Source organism: Lathamus discolor, chromosome 2 (assembly GCF_037157495.1).
Source record: "Lathamus discolor isolate bLatDis1 chromosome 2, bLatDis1.hap1, whole genome shotgun sequence".
NCBI classification, from domain to species: domain Eukaryota; kingdom Metazoa; phylum Chordata; class Aves; order Psittaciformes; family Psittacidae; genus Lathamus; species Lathamus discolor.
In genome coordinates this window covers 57,756,262-57,773,621 of record NC_088885.1, presented here as the reverse complement: position 1 = coordinate 57,773,621, position 17,360 = coordinate 57,756,262, and the positions used below count along the sequence as shown (strand labels likewise).

General features: G+C 42.2%; 1 protein-coding gene across 1 annotated transcript in view; it reads left to right on the top strand.

The window, feature by feature from the left end:
* WNT3A (Wnt family member 3A) overlaps positions 1–17,360 on the top strand; it is an 86,173-nt gene that overhangs the window by 34,612 nt on the left and 34,201 nt on the right. The window contains exon 2 of the mRNA XM_065669275.1: positions 14,980–15,221. Coding sequence (XP_065525347.1) covers positions 14,980–15,221 — 242 coding nt within the window. The remainder of the gene's footprint in view (positions 1–14,979; positions 15,222–17,360) is intronic.

Here is a 17,360-nt window from a genome sequence, read left to right as displayed (position 1 = left end):
AACTCTAATAGCCAGTGGAGTCCAGCACATGACATAACTTTATGTTAAAGATCACCCAGTTCCAACTCCCTAGGGTTGGCAGGGACACCTTCCACTAGACCGGGTTGCTCCAAAGCCCGTCCAGCCTGGCCTTGAACACTGCCAGGGATGGGGCAGCCACAGCTTTCCTGGGCACCCTGTGCCAGGGCCTCACCACCCTCACAGGGAAGAACTTCTGCCTCAGATCCCAGAAAAATCTCCCCTCTGTCAGTTTAAATCCATTCTCCCTTATTCTGTCCCTACCTGCCCTTGTCAAAAGCCCCTCTCCAGCTTTTTTGTTGTTCCCTTTAGGCACTGGAAGCTGCTTTAAGGTGTCCCTGGAGCCTTCTCTTCTCCAGGCTGAACAACCCCAGCTCTCTCAGCCAGTCTTCATAGGAGATATGCTCCATCCCTAGGTCCCTTCCAACTCTGACTCTTTAATAATTCCATGATTCATATTGAAACAGACACCTAAACTAGACTAAATTACTTGTGTCTTAATTGAGCCCTTTTCTTTCTATTGGACACATGGGAAATGTAGCTCAGGTCTATTCTGTAACCTTCTGCAGTGAGCTGAATCCTACCCAGGTGATTCGGCCACATCAAGGCACCCAGTTCTGCCATAGATTCCCGGTGGTACCCAAGACACGCATATGGGGCTGGCAGCTACCACACAGGTCCTAGTCACCTAGAAGACCTGTGCCCTCGTGGTGCAGCAGCTGGGAGCCAGGTAGGAGTTCCAAGTGTAGCTAGAAGTCTGTGAGATGCCCATGTTCAGTCAACCAAACTGACTCTCCAGTGTCTCGAAATACCTCCCCAGGTTTTGGAAATCTAACCCGCCTAATTCTGAGCTTCTGACTTCCAAATATTATTAGTCAGTATTAGTAGGATTAAAAAAAATGTAAGAAAGAGTTCTTTGAGGGCACTTGATGTTTCTGCTTGATGCTTGGGTGCACTGGAGCAGAGAAATTTTAAATCGTGCCTCCACTGACAGGCATGTGTCAATAGGTGTGTCTCTGCGTGGGTACATGCAGGAAGGGAAGACAACAGAAGGCAGAAAACATCTGGTGGTGGCATCTAGGGTCAATATATTATCATGTTTGTGGTTTTGCTTTGCCATTTTCATCTTTGCAGTTAAGGGATAGACAGCTCCTTCAAAAGAAAGCTTCCTCTTTGTCCTCCTAGTGGGCTATAAACAGGCTAATGTCCTGTAGATGAAGCGCTTAGAAATCCTAAAAACCTTAGCATCTTTGTGCTGCCAAATCTCCAGGTGTTCCTGCTTTGTGCGAAATAGCTGATCCCTTCTTATGCGCGCTAAGCTCTGAGCCTCAATGAAAATTTGTGAAACTAAGTTCCATTCATTAATTAGTTCAGCATTGTAGAAAAACCCAGAGTTGTGAAGGGCCTTGTAAGATAGTAACTGTAACATCTGTGTGCCACTTAATATGTCATTTCTGTAGAAATCCTTGAAAATTGAACTTTCTCTTTTCCAAGCAGTACGGTTGGAAATTTCTTCATTTCTTACTCAAAAGAAGTTGCTAAAATGTTGGGTGATTTGTTCAGTTAAATATTTCTGGCAAAGTCAAAGTATCACCTTTAGTTTTATACTTTTCAATGTTCTAATGCATGCAGGACTAGAGTGAAAAATTATAATGCTAGAAGTTGTTTCAATGTGGAAAATAAGCTACTTGCGCTGCAACAAGACATGTTTTTTTATAGTAAAATTGAAACCTTAGCTGGTTAAACCCAACAATGGTGCAGGTTTAGTGTTCTGTATACAACCTGTGCATCATGGAAAAAAATAGCAAAAACACACAAAGAGCTTTAGGGAGGCTTAGGCTTTTGAGGATTTCTGCACAGTCACATCCAAAGCTTAAGGTTTTGATTAGAAAATAAATGGAAGGGAATATTCCTGCAACTTTGCAGATTTCCGTCTCTGACCCTGCTATGATAGGCATCACTAGATACTTAGGATCTACAAGCGTAGGAAAGCTGAAAACTAGAGAGTGAGTTGTCTGGTTGATTGCTCCTGCAGCTTTTTGGTGAGACAGAGATGCTTCTGTCACATGAATGAAAGCAGCTTGCTGCAGAGGGCTGCATGGCCCCTGTGGCTACTCAGCCCCCTTAGATTCAAGCAAAGTCAGAACCATAGAATCCTAGAATGGTTCAGGTTGGAAGGGACCTTAAAGCTCACCCAGTTCCAGCCCCCTGTCAAGGACAGGGACACCTTCCACTAGACCAGGTTGCTCCAACCCCTCTCCAGCCTGGCCTTGAACACTACCAGGGATGAGGCAGCGACAGCTTCTCAGGGCAAGCTCTTCCCCATCCTGCCTTGTCCTATCACTACACGACCTTGTAAAAATACTCTCTCCAGCTTTCTTTTTGGCCCCTTTAGGTACTGGAAGGTATTGCTAATGTATCCTATATATTCCACATGAGATCCATGGGTCAATTTGATCTTCTACCACGAAGCTTCCTTCCCACAGCCTCTCATTGTCACTGCTCAGATCTCCTGTGAAACCCAATTATTAGTATTGCATAATCCCCCAGATACATCAGTGCATCAGTTCTGCAGGTAACAAAGAGAAATCCAAGCTGGAAGGAATCCATCTGCTAAACTGAGTGACCCTGCAGCTTTATTATTATTATTATTATGAAGAGGAGGGCTCGTCTCTGGTTTCTAAAGTAAACACAGGCGGTATCTTGGCAGAGGAACGTGCAGCAGAAAGCTGGGATTGCTTTCCCAAATTCTTGGCCGCTTCCCTTGCTGCATGTCAAAGCTGGTATCTTTGCCTAACAGTGATCACCCCTCCACAAGCTGATCACTATCTGGCAGCCTGTCTGCATTTCCCCAGCCGCTTTCAGAAAGAAATCATTAAGGTTCTGATGCTGCGCAGAGGACTGCAGGTGCGGATCCTGACCGCTGCCACCCTCTTGAGAGTCCTTCTGCAGGAGGCTCCTTGTCCCGAGCTCTGAGGGATCATTTACCCTCACCAACCAGTGAAAACGAGCTCATTGCTATGGTTATTTGCTCTTCACCAGCCATCTTATTTCATCCTCCAAGTCACAGATGTGGGTTAGTTTCTCCTGCTGCATGGACAACTCCCTCTCCACCTTCTTTCCTCTAAATCCTACCCTCCTACACGCTTCCTCTTTCACCCAAGTTCATTCCCCATTTACCAGCCTGACCACTGCCAGCCTTTTTTCAGCCAGGCACTGAGTCACCAATTGCATGGAGAAGTGACTAGGCTGGAGAACAGTTATGTTTTTCTGAGGGAACATCAAGTCATCGTATCTCCTGAATCACTGCAAGACCATCCAGCCGCAGCTCCTGATGTGTGAGCATCGAACTCCAGCAAGTTTAGGGAGAGGAGCCTAGAGAAGAAAGCCTGGTTCTTCTCTGTGTTGTCTGGTGTTGCACACATGGTGCCATAATTCTCCAGTTGTGCTGCAGGATATCAGACCAGGTCTGCCACTTTATCACTCAGAAGACTGGAAGAGCTTTTCACCCAGATCATATTTTTTTGACCAAGAGGTGTGGAGATCCTTGGAGTGGGTGGCATTTTACTCAGAAATCCACAGAAGACGGCTAGTGAAAACGCAGTGGTTGTGAATAGATTCACATTACATACATACAGGGCTTCCTACCTCAAAACCAGATTATAAAACCTTGACTTGGTGTTACGGCATTGCCATAGGTGTAGAAAGTCGAGGGGTTTTGCTTAGCGGCTCAAGAAAATTAAGCTGCCTTATGGTTGAAACATCCCTGCCTGTTCTATTCACACCAGGATAAATTTTGGACTGAAAGAGACCCAGTACACTCATTTCAGTAGACAGGATGTATCCGCAAACAACGGTAAAAGTCAGTGCTGTAAAGCAAACTAAATCTTTCTCTTCTGTTTCTGTATTAGGTTTTTTTGCTGTTATTTTTGTTGTGAGAGAATTTTTCTCTCTCTCAAAGTGTATACATATGCCAGGACATACACTGGCATTTTTCCTGTACCTTTGAGCGACTCATCAGTCTGTACCTCCTTAATTTTACTGAGATCTAGCTGAAACATGTCAAGGAGCCATGAGGATTTTTTCCCATGCAAAGTAGTTTCTTTGCAAAAGAAAAAAAGAATCCAGTTGTTCTGTTGCAGCAGAAATTGCTGCTTCATTTTAAAAAATAGTTCTGTAGATTTTCCACAGCAGCAAAAAAAGCCTGAGCTTTTGTCTCATGGCAGTATTGCAAGACTTCAGCTCTAAATAAGAGTCAACTTCCCTTTGAGTTAGGGCATTCCTGACAGCCTTCCTCCATGTGGATTCTCTGTTGTCTAATAACAAGTCACCTTTTGTTGCAGCCTTTCCAAAACAGAGGGAAGGAGAAATTCAGCAACCTTCTGCTGCTTTCCTTTTATTTTTTTCCTAAAAAGAAAAATGTAGACCTGAAAAGCTTCAGTGTATTTTTCGGGGAAAATTTTTCTTCCCTAACCAACTCTCATGTTCCTTTTCCATGCATGTTTGGACCACGATCCACAAAAATATTCTCTTTAGTCCTAATACCATCTTGTGTCCAGAAATGGTCCTAAAAGAGGGTGTAAAGTGTATTCATATCTATGTATGACTTTGGAACAGCTGATTCAGTCCTTCAGCCTTTCAGAGGGATTGAATGAGATGAGTCTAGTGACATTTCAGACCAAAGGAGCAGATTCTGTGATAAATGGGTAATACGTAATGAAGCACAACCGTAATTTATTGCAAAGTACTTAACTGGTATTTTGATTGATAATGCAACTAGATGAAAAGCTCTTTCAGGTTTGGGATCTTTTTTTTTTCCAGTTCAGTAGTTCAAAATGGAAATATCTTTTTCATGTTTGGAAAATCAAGCAGATTTTTTTTTTCCACATAAATCAAAATGTTTCACTCAAGTTTTGAGTTTCTAAGTATTTTAAGATAAACAGATCTTTACACAAAGTAAAACTGTATGCAAAACCACCCTCCACAAAACTGTATTTTTACAATGGTCAGAAGAATTAAACTTATTCCAAGTGCTTGGCAAATGCTGCAAAGTACATAGATACATGAAAAATACCCAGAAGATTTCATTTCAGGCTGTGGTTTTCATGTATATATATATATATATATATATATATATATATATATATATACACATATATATTTTTTTTTTTAATGCAGAATAGATTCTTGTAAAAAAAAAGTGCCCAGTCTTAGTGGGCAGTTTCAGTTGAGTAAATAGTGTAGGAGTTTGCTCTTCCTCAGATGATCAGGGTTTGAACACAGTGACTGAGAAATAGGAAAATTCCTGATGCAACTGGTGTTGTGCTCTTGGTCTGAAAAGGAAACAGTCCCTGAGACTGCCCAATTAAACCCTCTAACTTGGTATCAATACCTAAAAGAAAAACACACAAGTGTAACAGAGAGTTCCTTACTGACTGCTTGGTGCAATAAAAGTCCTTAAGCACATGCTCAGTTCTAGTATGTGTTTAGGTTCTATTGATTACAGTGTTAACTTCAAGTACAGACTGATGTACTTTCCTAAATCAAGGCTTCCTGCATTTTCCTTAACAGTACTTTATGACCAGAACACAAAGTAGCTGTAGGATTCATTAGAGGGAGAAGGAAAAAGAAAAAAAAAGAAAAAGAGAGAGCAGAAGGAAGGAAAAACAAAGAGGAGGAAACTTTATGGCTCCGTAAACAGCTGTAAGCAATGTCTCTGGTCGGGTCAGACCGGTCTGAGTTGACAAGGCAGTGTCTCCAATTATATAGCATGCTGTAGCCTGTAAAAATGAAATCAATTTGTTATTTTTCTGGGAGAACATTATAGCGTGAGTTCACACATTTGGTGAGCCTGATGACTCAGTGAAAGCCAAAGAAGGAACTCACAGACGTTGTGTGTGTGTGTGCACAACAGAGAGAGCGTATGTATGTGTATTTAGGATGACCAAATGCATGCATTTAAAATACATTCTTGGAGGAAAGGGCAACACATGTAAGTAACTTGCTGCATTAAAACAGTGGTCAGTGAAAATCATGGTCTTATAGCACTTCCTAAACACCACAATGACAAAGCTTTCCATCCAGGGTTCTCATTTCAGAACTGGCTTCATCACTAAGGAGTTTCAGGATAAAATTCCCCCAAGCACTTAAGTACTTAAGCAATTTAAAAGTCCAAATCCAATCTTTGCAAGGATCTGAGGTCTTTGAGCCCAGTCCTTCAAGGTATTTAGCACTGACATAGCCCAGGACAGACCTCAGTTCAGGGGGATGTGCATTAATGAGAGGTTTGAAACCACATTATGTGATTTATATTGCTGATCATTTAAAAAAGGTTCAAGTTGGAATGCTTTAGGAGAGAGGGTGAACTAGGAGGGTTAAGACTAGCCACACTTCTAATTATTATTGAAATTCATAGTAGGCGTCTAAATATCTTTAAATACTGTATTTTTCATTGCCTAATATGCCACCTTCTCCCTTCCCCCCGTCCCCTAATTTAGAGCACCTGACCCCAAAAATTTGATCCATTTTAATCTAAAACTTGGTTCCAATGCCCAAGGTACATAAGGATTACACTGGGTAGAAAGAGGCAGGTTCTCTCAGGGGCCTGCCAGTCATTGCGTTGTGAGCGCACATACATGCATATTTTCCATTTGTCATGAAATCCTGATAGGGGTTAGGCTGGGAGAAGAAGCAAGGCAGCAAAGGTGTTTACATGAAACTTTAAATTACTCTTCTTTCATTTGCAAGTAACTGTTGTTCCTCATCCCAGGTAAATTTATCCATCAGCAATATCATTAGATGAGTTCATTATAACCACGAGATTTACAGCTCTCATAAACTGCAGTGTAGGTGGCAGATTAAAATGTTAAGGCTTATACATCTCTAATACCCTGCACTGCAATCCTGGCAAATCTTGTAAGATATACAAAGCTGGATGGAGGCAGATTTCAGCAGAGGGACCTCCAGGAAGAAGCTCCAGATATAGGATGTGGTATGGAAACAAGATCAGAGGTCACTGTGTCCTGGATCCAGGCTTGAAAACATGGTTTGAGGGGCAATTATTCTGCTGGATGGGTTGTTTTTCAGATGAGTTGTATAACAGAGGAGTTAATTGCCTAGGTAATTAAAGAGTTCCTGAGACTTTTTGCAAGGCACTGAGTTGTTAATACTCATATTCTCTCCTCATCTCTTCGGTAGATCCTAAGGGAAGACAAAGTCAAAGAAACATCTCTTGCACTGAGTGGAAGGTGCTGAGTGTTGTGATGTGCCTTAGTTCCTGTGGGAATTCACTGTCCTGGCCAAACCTCAACTCGATAATTATATTTTGCTTTCTTAGCATCCACTCGAAGATGCCATTGAGTACATTATTTTCCAGATCCAGACCCAAACTGGTATTGGGTGTTATAAATAAGCTGCATGGTCCATATTAACGATATCTGCTATCTATCTCTCAGCGAAGACTACTTGGTGTCCTCTTACACCTAGGGATTTCTGAAATTCACCAGAAAAGGGTGTGATTCCTGGTCCCTACCTTTGGCTTGCTGAAAACAAGGTGTCTAGTTTATGCTCATCACTTTTCCACAGCCAGTGACGCCTCCTAGGCATCTCCAGTGATTCAGCCCACCTATCTGAGGCACCTATCTTAGGATGGGCTGAATTACCCTCTGGAGATGCTGATCTTGCTCCATGGACTCTAGCAGACAGCTAACTTGGCTGAAATGCCTAATTTTCAAATGGTCAAAGTCGGGTGAGATGAGTCCCACGCTTAGAGATCCTCTGATGAAAGGTGCTAGAGAAATACAAAGCTGCATCATCATCACCATCATTATTATTAATGCAGGGTAAGGGTGAGTGAATTACTCATGGGAGAAACGTTACCTCCATGCCTGCATGTTTGCAGGGTAAGACCCAGCCACATTATATACATATTCTCTGGGGTAAAAGAAAAAAACAATTAAATATAGCTCTTGTGCTCTACTTCAGGGTGAAAGAAGAGATATCTAACAAGAGAAGTGGAAACAACAGTTAATCCAGTAGGTTTCAGTCTTCTTTCTTTCCACACTGGCAGAAAAAAATTCTAGAAGGACAAACACCTGCACAGTGAATTTGATCTAACAGCAAGTTTAGATTTCTTAGTTCTTAGTTAGTGAACATCTTAGGAATAGTCTGTCGATAGCCAGATGACAGACAACGGAAGTTGAAGACCTCACTGCAATCAATGTTACAGACACTCACAATTTCTAAATTAACACGTGCCACTTCTGTATCGTTACACTGCTTAGGCCTGCGTTTATTACTGAGAAATACACAACCACAAATACCCTCTCAAGCTGAAAACGTATTTTTCACGATAATCAGTTACTCGATTCATGTCTTCTGGAGCTAAATTTATCACTTTGCTGATCTATGTTGAGGTGGTTTTCAAATTTTCAACAAAAATATTTATTCAAAATGTAGCTATTGTCCACATTTTGTAATTTCTTAGGTTTGGGATAGTTTTAATGTCATAGAAGAAAATCAGTTCCATCCAAGAGGGACATTAGTTAGCATAATTATTTCCTTTTCCATTTAAAATTACGGGGTTTGGCAAATACAATTACTTTTTTCTTTCCATTCTAAAATTTCTCCAGGTTTCATTTTAATTTTCTTAGGAAAACACAATGCATGCTAGAATACTGATGTTTCCCTGTGAAAAAGAATGTCATTAAATGAATGCAGATTTATTATTTTTTCTGCCTGCCTACCCATCTGGCCTCTGGTGGTTCAAGTCTCTACAGAAGAGTTTTGCAGAGACTGGGAACTGATGTATGCTGTCAGACTGTAAAAGACAGTAGGCTTAGCTACATCTTTTGTGTCTGGTCTCCTAGCCCTTCTCAGCTTCCAGTTGTCCATGCTAGGTTGGCATCATAGTTCTTCTGTCATGTATACCACCCCTGTGTGGTGAGGGTTTGTGGGAACTGAATCAAGGCTGACTTACAGATCCTATCCCATGAGACTCTTGAACATTCAGATGCCATTGGGTGTTCATGGTAGCCTCCAGTTTTTGAAATTTCATAGCCTCCTAGTTACTCATTTATCCCCAAATAGGTTTTTAGGGAGCCTCAGAGAAGTGAAGTTCATGACGGTCAACCTTGGCAACACGTGGGGATTATGGTTATGGCACCTTATAGGGCTTAATTGGCATCCTGTAGGATGGAGTAAGGGCAAGGGCTGCCTACTCATCCCTTGCTAGCAGCTTCTCTGTGAGCCTTTCTGGCCTCATACCAGGAGATGTGAGACAACCCTTGATGGGTTTTCCTTATAGCTTGACAGAACTTACAAAGACTTCTCCAGCCACCTTCTTCATTTCAACATTTTAGTGTCATAATACCAAGGACATCTTGTGAGCATGCAACTTTTTAGATAGAACATTCTGCTTATCTTGCCTCCTCCATATGGCATGTCTGAGATTCGTCTTCAAAGTTAGATGTGGCACCACAGAGAGGCAGCCAAAATGAATGTGAAAGGAAAAGAGTGAGGTGAACCTCTGGAAATCTGAGCGGATTAAAAGAAAAGATTTGGAGGAAGTGTGACATCTTGTTAGGGGATTCCATTCAAAGGGAGAAGCGTGGAAGAAGAGCACCTGCAAATGAACAAAAATCCCCTCTATTATAAGCAGATAGACGTCCTTTGACTTAACTTCTTCAGTAGGACTGGCTGCCACCTTGCATCTGCATAAGACAAAAGGAGCTGATTCACTGCTATTCCTGAGTTTTCAGTGTTCACTGGGGACTTAAGTGCTCTCTGGGTCTTATCCTGGGTCATTAGACAAGTTAAACCCATGCTGTACAACATTAGCAAATGCAGTTATTTTACCTGTGCTGGGAACCCCAAGAGGACCTCCACTGAGGAACCTCTCAGCAGCACTTGGAGCCAGCTAAATGCCTCTCCAAGATGAATAGCAAAATAGAGCTCCTACAGAGTTCAACAATAACAGAATTCAGGAAGAAGCAAGTAGGTATATGTGTCTCTACATGCTGCTTCTGATGTGTTGAGGACTTTTGACAGCCATAATGAGAACGTAGTGACCTTGAAAAGTCAGTAGAGTACTATAGGGTCACACAGAACTGAAGCCTTTTCTATTTCTGAAAAAGCTATGAGCATAAATTTCCTTCATTTTTCTTCCTCTTAAACTGGCTGGGTTGTCCATTCCAAGAGGGAGGGTACATGTAATTTATTAAGAAGGTGGCCAGGTACTTATTTACAATAGCTCTGCTGAAGGAGCAGATAGATTGAGATAAGGGAAATGAAGAGCTCTCTAGGTGTGTTGGCAAAGAAAAATGCTCACTGAAGGTTGAATTAAACACTTCAGGGCATGCAAGGCTTAAAGATAAGCCAAGAACTTTGGCTGTGGACATACAGAATGTTTTCATGGCTCCTTCTGAGCTAATGGGAAGAAAAGGCTAATTGGTTTAAGAAGAGCAATTCTTTGACCTTTTCCCTTGGATCAAATTTGAGCAGTACCTGTTCCAGGGATGTGTTTGTAAACTTGAGTGTTACATGAATTCTACAGTAGAAAAGAAGAGGTTGGTGTAATGCATCCAGGAAATACTGGTGCTTAAAAAAATTTGAAGATGATGTCTGGTCAGACCACAATAGGTGATGCTTAGGCAATTTCTCAACACTACATTTTCAATATCGCCCCCATACCGAAGAGAGTTTAGAAGCAGATCACAGGGGAGTGGAAAAATGCAAAAGGCAGATTTAACTATTGGAATCAGTGAGAAAAATGAATGATGGGAGCTGAGTAACACTGAAATGAGATTCTGATCTTTATAGACTTTCACAATCTTTCCTAAAGGTTTTGTTTGTTGAGCTGTTGCCTTTTGGGGGGAAGTATAGTTGGAAGGTTCATAAAGGTCATATCTCATGATCAATAAAAATGGCAGGACGCTGAAAGAACTTGGGTCTCCTAAAGACAAATTTGCTTTAGAGAAAGGGAGAAAGTGTTTACACTTGGAACCTGGAAGCAAAGTAAGAGACCAAAAGAGGGTGCTCTGATAGATACTATCAAGCTCCAGGGTCTTCAAGTGAACTAGGAAAAGGACTGTGCTTAGCTATGTTTAACAGCAGAGGCACTGTTCATGGAGAGATGTTTTGAGATTCCACCCTGTATCGTCAGCTGAAAGTCAAGTGACTACACACTCCTCCATAAAATGCCAAATTTGCATTACACTGTCTCAGTGCCTGATGACACCTTGAGAACAAGACTCTTGCTGGAGATTGTCTTTTGCAGATTAAAAACTTTCCAGACTGTAACATAGATCAAAGCAAGGTGTGACTGTTTCCCTACTGTATTGAGAACAGTGTGAAATGCAATTAAAAGTATTTCTACATGTTTTTATTTTTTTTATCTTTGATGATCTTCCCAGCAACGGAAACGAATGGTTGAGGGCACCAACCTATAAACTCTTCTTCCTATGACTGGTATCTTCACTCTACCACTGCAGTAACCACCAAAAAATATAAAGACAGGCACGACTTGGGCTGATTACATAATTAAATTTATGAGACAGGAATCCTAAAACTTCATCCAGGTGCTATTGAAATAGCTTAAGAAAGTCCTCCCGCCTTCACAGCATGGTGGATGGAGCCTACAGTGGGTTGTTTCTATCTCAGTGGATGTTTTATCTTTGGTGGGAACTGGATAGGGCGTTTTGAAAGTTTTGGAAAGAATGCTGGTGATTCTAGTTGGTGTGGGAACAAACTATATAGATGTTTCCAACAAAGTCAGAGACTGGGAAGTGTTCACATCCTGGACAACCTGACAGTGGCTGAACTACTCTCTGAAGGATGAGCCAGAGCAACTAAGCTAGTGTTTTTCTCTGGAGGCTTCGATGAAGGCATCTATCTCTCCACATTGTTTACAGAGATAGAACCATCTATCCCCTGAGCCTAAAGTTGGCATTTGTGAATACCTTCTAACTCCCAGTGCTCAGAGGTTTGAATGGATGGAGATTTGGAGATGTGGCACCTTGAGACTCCACATTCCCAACAAGGCTACAGAGGCAACACTCTCAACAAACTCTCTGAAGCCTGAAGTGGTGTTTTAGAAGGTGTCTTTAGTCCAGAAACTGTGATCTAGTGTTCTCTGTGTAACAGCAATGAAACAAAAATGCACACAGTGCAGTCAAAATGAAAACACTCTTTGGCTTGGCATGGGCTTCATTTCACAGGTGCTTTTCTGCCACTAGTTGCTCCCTAAATTAATCTGAAGCTCAAGAAAAACCCACATCAAGTTATTTAGATAGATAGGAAAAACAATTTAACTGGGTCCTTCCCTTGGTCTTCTCCTGTGGGTTCCTGCAGGTTCCTGCAGGAACTTGCCTCTTTCTTCCAGCTGAGCTATTTGCATGGGCTTCCACACAGCACTTAGCTTTCCTGGGTGGGACTTTTCCAAGGAACTTAGCCATCCCAATTGCTCGGTATCATGGCATGATTCATCTGGAGACTTTTACAATGCAGACATATCCCACTCATCCAGGCACCCAAGCTGTCGTGATAGTCTAGCCAATACAGTAAATGGAGGCAAGGCCATGATTCACTTCATTCCAAAACAGACATCTAAAATGGGCAGATGAATCGTGCCCTACAAGTGCCTGTTCCTCTCCACTGACATTGCAAAAGCAGACTGGGGTGAGTAGATCACCTGGAGATGTCCATGTTGCAGACATCAGAAGGCAACTGGCACAAACACAGTTCCTGGTCAGTGTGAGCTGCCTTCCTCCCTCTTTTAGTGGAGTAGAAAGAGAGAGGCACTTCTAGAGGCTGAGGTGATGTTATTTGTCCCATCTTCCCTCCCTGCAGTAAGATAAATTACCCTCTAATGTTAACTTAAGTTATTCTTCTCCCAGAAGTGCAGCTGAGGTGAAAAGAGGTGTTTAAGTTTTGGAAATCAGCTGAATATCCTTTGCTTTCCCAGGCACCTCCTATATTGTCCACCTAAAGCCAATTTACTGGAGGGTGCATTCTTGTCTGAGCTGATTATCTTGGTTCTAGACTTCTACCTAGAATCATTTGGGATCCAGAAATGGATGCCCCTGTGTCTTACTTGCCTGGAAAGGACTCACGTGTAAAGCCTGTTCTATGCGCAGTTAGCAAAACCACTGAGATGTGGTACCGGATCCTCTGAATATTCATTTGCTTTTTGCTTCTGTAGCCTCTTGACCACATACCCACCAGGAAGGGAGCTACCTGGTTGCAAGGACCCTTTTCCCATAAAAAGGACAGACATCTTAAACCATTTTTTTATCATAGCCTACAGAAGTGCTAAAGTCAAGCTAATTTCTTCTTAACTCCAGCAATGATAGAATTCTTATACTTCTTTTTGGTCAGGGAAATAGAGAATGAAGCATATTCGCTGAGTGCCCTGTTGATAATTCAAACACACCAGGCTGGTCCCGAATGAAAACCACACAGCAAAAATTAATGTAAACAGAAATACACACTGCCCAGGCAGGTTTCTGTTTGTCATTAACTCTGAGTAGAAAAGTCAATCAAGAGATTTAATTAGAAGAAAAGGAAATTATACCTGAAAAATCCCTTTAGTTTTAGTAATCAAAGTTATTATTAGAAGCACCAGTAAAAACACTTTAAAAAATCCATCTAATTAGCCACATATCTGCTGATCTCTGCACAGCTGATTTGTTTGTCTCTTAAGGCTTCAACCAACATAATGGTTCATGGACACTTCTTTCAGGAGACTTCCATTTGTCTGAGCACAGAATTTGCACTCAAGTTTTGTTAGGGTTTTTTTTTTGTGTTTGTATTGTATTTTGATTTTTTGTTTGTTTGTTTTTATTTCACTTTGCTTATTTTAACCAAAGCAATTGACAGATTGATGGTGAAAGCAGGCTCTCCATGTCCTTGTGACAGTACAGCAAAGCTGGCGATACTTTGTGAAAATACAGCCCTACAATTCAACCTGATCGGAAAGCCGCAGTATTAAGCTTTGCAAAGCACATGCTTAGATTAAGCAGATGTGGAAATGTTTTGCTAAACAGCAGAAAATCTTTTCTAGACTGTAGTTTCAGGATGTTACCAAAATGCCTGGCATGGCTCCCAACTTGCATGCACTTATGCATGAATGTTTCTAGAAACATGAGTACCGTTCCTTACACATGAGAATAGCATTGATATTGGATCCATAGGAGAGGTTCTCCCCAAGTAGTTTTTATTCTATCAGGGATACATTTCCACCCTCTTTCCTCTATAGCACAGGAAATTTTACTGCTTATGGTAGTGAGTTTAAGTGGCACCCCTACAACATCTAGCTCAGAGTTGGGTTTTTTAAATTCTCAAGGTCCAAATTGCTTGAATCTTTAGGGACAGTTTCAGTGCACAGAAGTTACCTGATAAGGTTCAAATATATAGAGCACACTGCTGAATTGTATGATGGTCGGTCATCAATTTGTGGTGTTCCCCTTCCAAAGACTTGAAGCATGGTGTCTTCTACTGTTAGCGTTACTACTTTGTGTAGCTCTGAAAGCACTTTTGACTGTCTAATCCCCAGGCTTCCTCAGCTACCAAATTTTCTGTAAAGCCTACCTGCTCTTGCAAAGGTGTGCTCGGCTTTCAAAAAAAGAAATATGGATTTGACCCTCTGGTTGCAAAGGAATGAGCTGAGCTGTATGAACTGAGCATTTTTGGGCAGAAGCACAATGATGAATTAAGGCATTAAGAGTATGAAGAAAAGGGAAGGCAGATATTAAAGGTAGAGTTTCTTGCTTTGTTGGGCCTGTAGGGAACTTCAGGAGAGAGATGAGGTTGTTTTGGGGAGGGATGATAGTGGAAAGGATGTTTTCTGGAGCAGGGAATGAAGAGGAACTGAAGATGCTGATTTTCTGTACCCATTCTTGTGAACCAAGAACAAAAGCGAAAGCCAGCCTGACATCATCTCTTCTTCCTTGTTCTTTTTTTCAGGTCCTTGGCAATTGGTCACCAGTATTCCTCCCTAGGGACTCAGCCCATCCTCTGCGGGAGCATCCCAGGACTTGTACCTAAGCAGCTGCGCTTCTGTCGGAACTATGTGGAGATCATGCCCAGTGTAGCAGAAGGTGTAAAGATTGGGATCCAGGAATGCCAGCATCAATTTCGAGGGAGGAGATGGAACTGCACAACTGTCAATGACAGCTTAGCCATCTTTGGGCCCGTGCTAGATAAAGGTGAGTGCAATGCTATTGATTTGGTGACAGCAACATCCATGATGGAGTAGCAGCAGAGATCTTGAGAAACCTACTGTGAACACAATTGCTTCTCGTAGTGTCATGTAAAATGGGCTGCAGGAGACAGGACTTTCTAACTCTCTAACAGGAACAGAAAGTGCATGTGTGCCTCCCAAATGCAACACGGGTGTAGCCACAATATCCATTGTAGAGGAAACATCCAGTCACAGGTAACCACTATTTCTACCTCAGTCCCTACTGGGATTGTATAGGTAACCCAGAGAACTGTGAAGTGGCCCATTTGGCACTGCACAGAGAGTGGCGTCATCTCTGACCCTCCTTGGAGCAGGAGGTTGGACTAGAGACCTCCCAGGGTCCCTTTCAACACAAATTATCCTATGATCCTATGCCCCTTGGAATGAGCACAAAGGTTTATTGTGTTTTCAGTGGTCAAGCTAGTTGTCTGGCTCCTTTTCTGACCTCATGGCATTTCATGCTGCATTTTCAGCTCTCTCCATGATTATGGAGGAGAAATGATCGGCTGTTGGGGATTGTTCCTAGGAGCTGGACTTAGCAGATAACATCAGTTTTGATAACATAATGGGATACAGTGAAGATCAAAGGCCTGAGGAAATCACCATCAATTAATGGTTCTTCTTTCATTAGTTATGAACATGGCAAATTAAGACAGAGTGCTGATTCAGACAACTAATTCTGATATAGTACCCACTGATATACCCTGGCTAAATCTGAGTATCTTGTCTTTCCCTCTGTAAGTTGGTAGGAACCTATTTTAGCCAGTAAGAACTGTTTTATTTTTCTTTGTCCTTGTAGTAGGCCTTTTGAAGTCCAGCCTGTCTGCCTACCTGCCTGCCTGCCTTTCTCTCTTTCTCTCTCTTTCTTTCTCTCTTTCTTTCTCTTTCTGCTCCTCCTAGATGATCTTCAAGGTTGCTTCCAACCCAAACCATTCTATGATTCTGTGATACGATTCCACGATCTGGGATAGCTTCAGGGAATCTCCTGAGTTGGTGTATGTAGCTGATCTCACCCACCTTAGGGCATGTTCTTCCAGTACTTGCCATCTGGAGATAAGGGTTTTCTTTGTCGTTCCCCTGCTGCATTACTCAGAAGAGATTTGGGCACTTCGTCTTGCGTGAATTTTGAAAAATAGGGCAACCAAGAAAGAGCAGAACCTTGATTTGTATCATGGCAGGGCTTCCATCAACTATAAGAGGTGTTTCACATGCACCCAGCAGGAGAAGGGGTGGTTTCAGCTCATTTTCAGCCCCATTAGAGCTGTGGAGCTGAGGCATTATATTAATGCTGGTGTCACTATTCAGGTTTAGTGGTGAGAGGTCATCCCAAAATAATTATGCCTGTAAGAGCTTCTAGTGTGGTGTACTTATGCCCATCTCAAAGTATCATACCACAATGTTTTGCATACAATTAAAACACCCATTCTGGGTGCATCACTCCTGGGTGACTAGAGCAGTTGAATTAGCCAGCAGAGACAAACTGATATTTTTCCCATCCTCATAAGCCCAGCATGACTGGCACAAGATCGTTGGCACAGGGAGTAAGTGTAACAGATAACCCAATGTCTTTGCCTCGTCACAAGGCTGGATGTCCTCAAGGACAAAAGGGGCACCTCGTGCTCCCAGATGGTCTTGGTTTACACACTTGACATCTCCTGTGCCTGAGGAAAGCAATCCTCACCTCCTTGCCCACTGAAGGAACCCCAGTCCAGCAAGCTGCCCAATGCTTTTATCTCACAATGGTGTTGACACAAAGGGTCTGTCCATGCTTGAGATTGCAGTTTTCGGTAGCCAGGCTCAGGAAGGGAAAGAAGGCTGGGACGATTTCATAACTGAAGAATGTTGTTCCTTGAGGGAGAATCAAACCACCCTTCAGTTTTGCTTCACCTACAGCAGGAGGAGGGTGAAAAAAAAAGTTCAGTCACATTCTTGTGCAGCAGATCCCCCAGGGTAGGAGCATATTTGAGCTCCTACCCAGAACAAGAGAAGGAGAAAAGGAAGGAAAGGAAGCAAGAAAGCAAAACTCTATTTTGCAGCTTGGATTTTAACTCACCCAAGTGACTTAACTGCAGCTTCTCATCTAAGTCAATCGGGACCCTGCCCT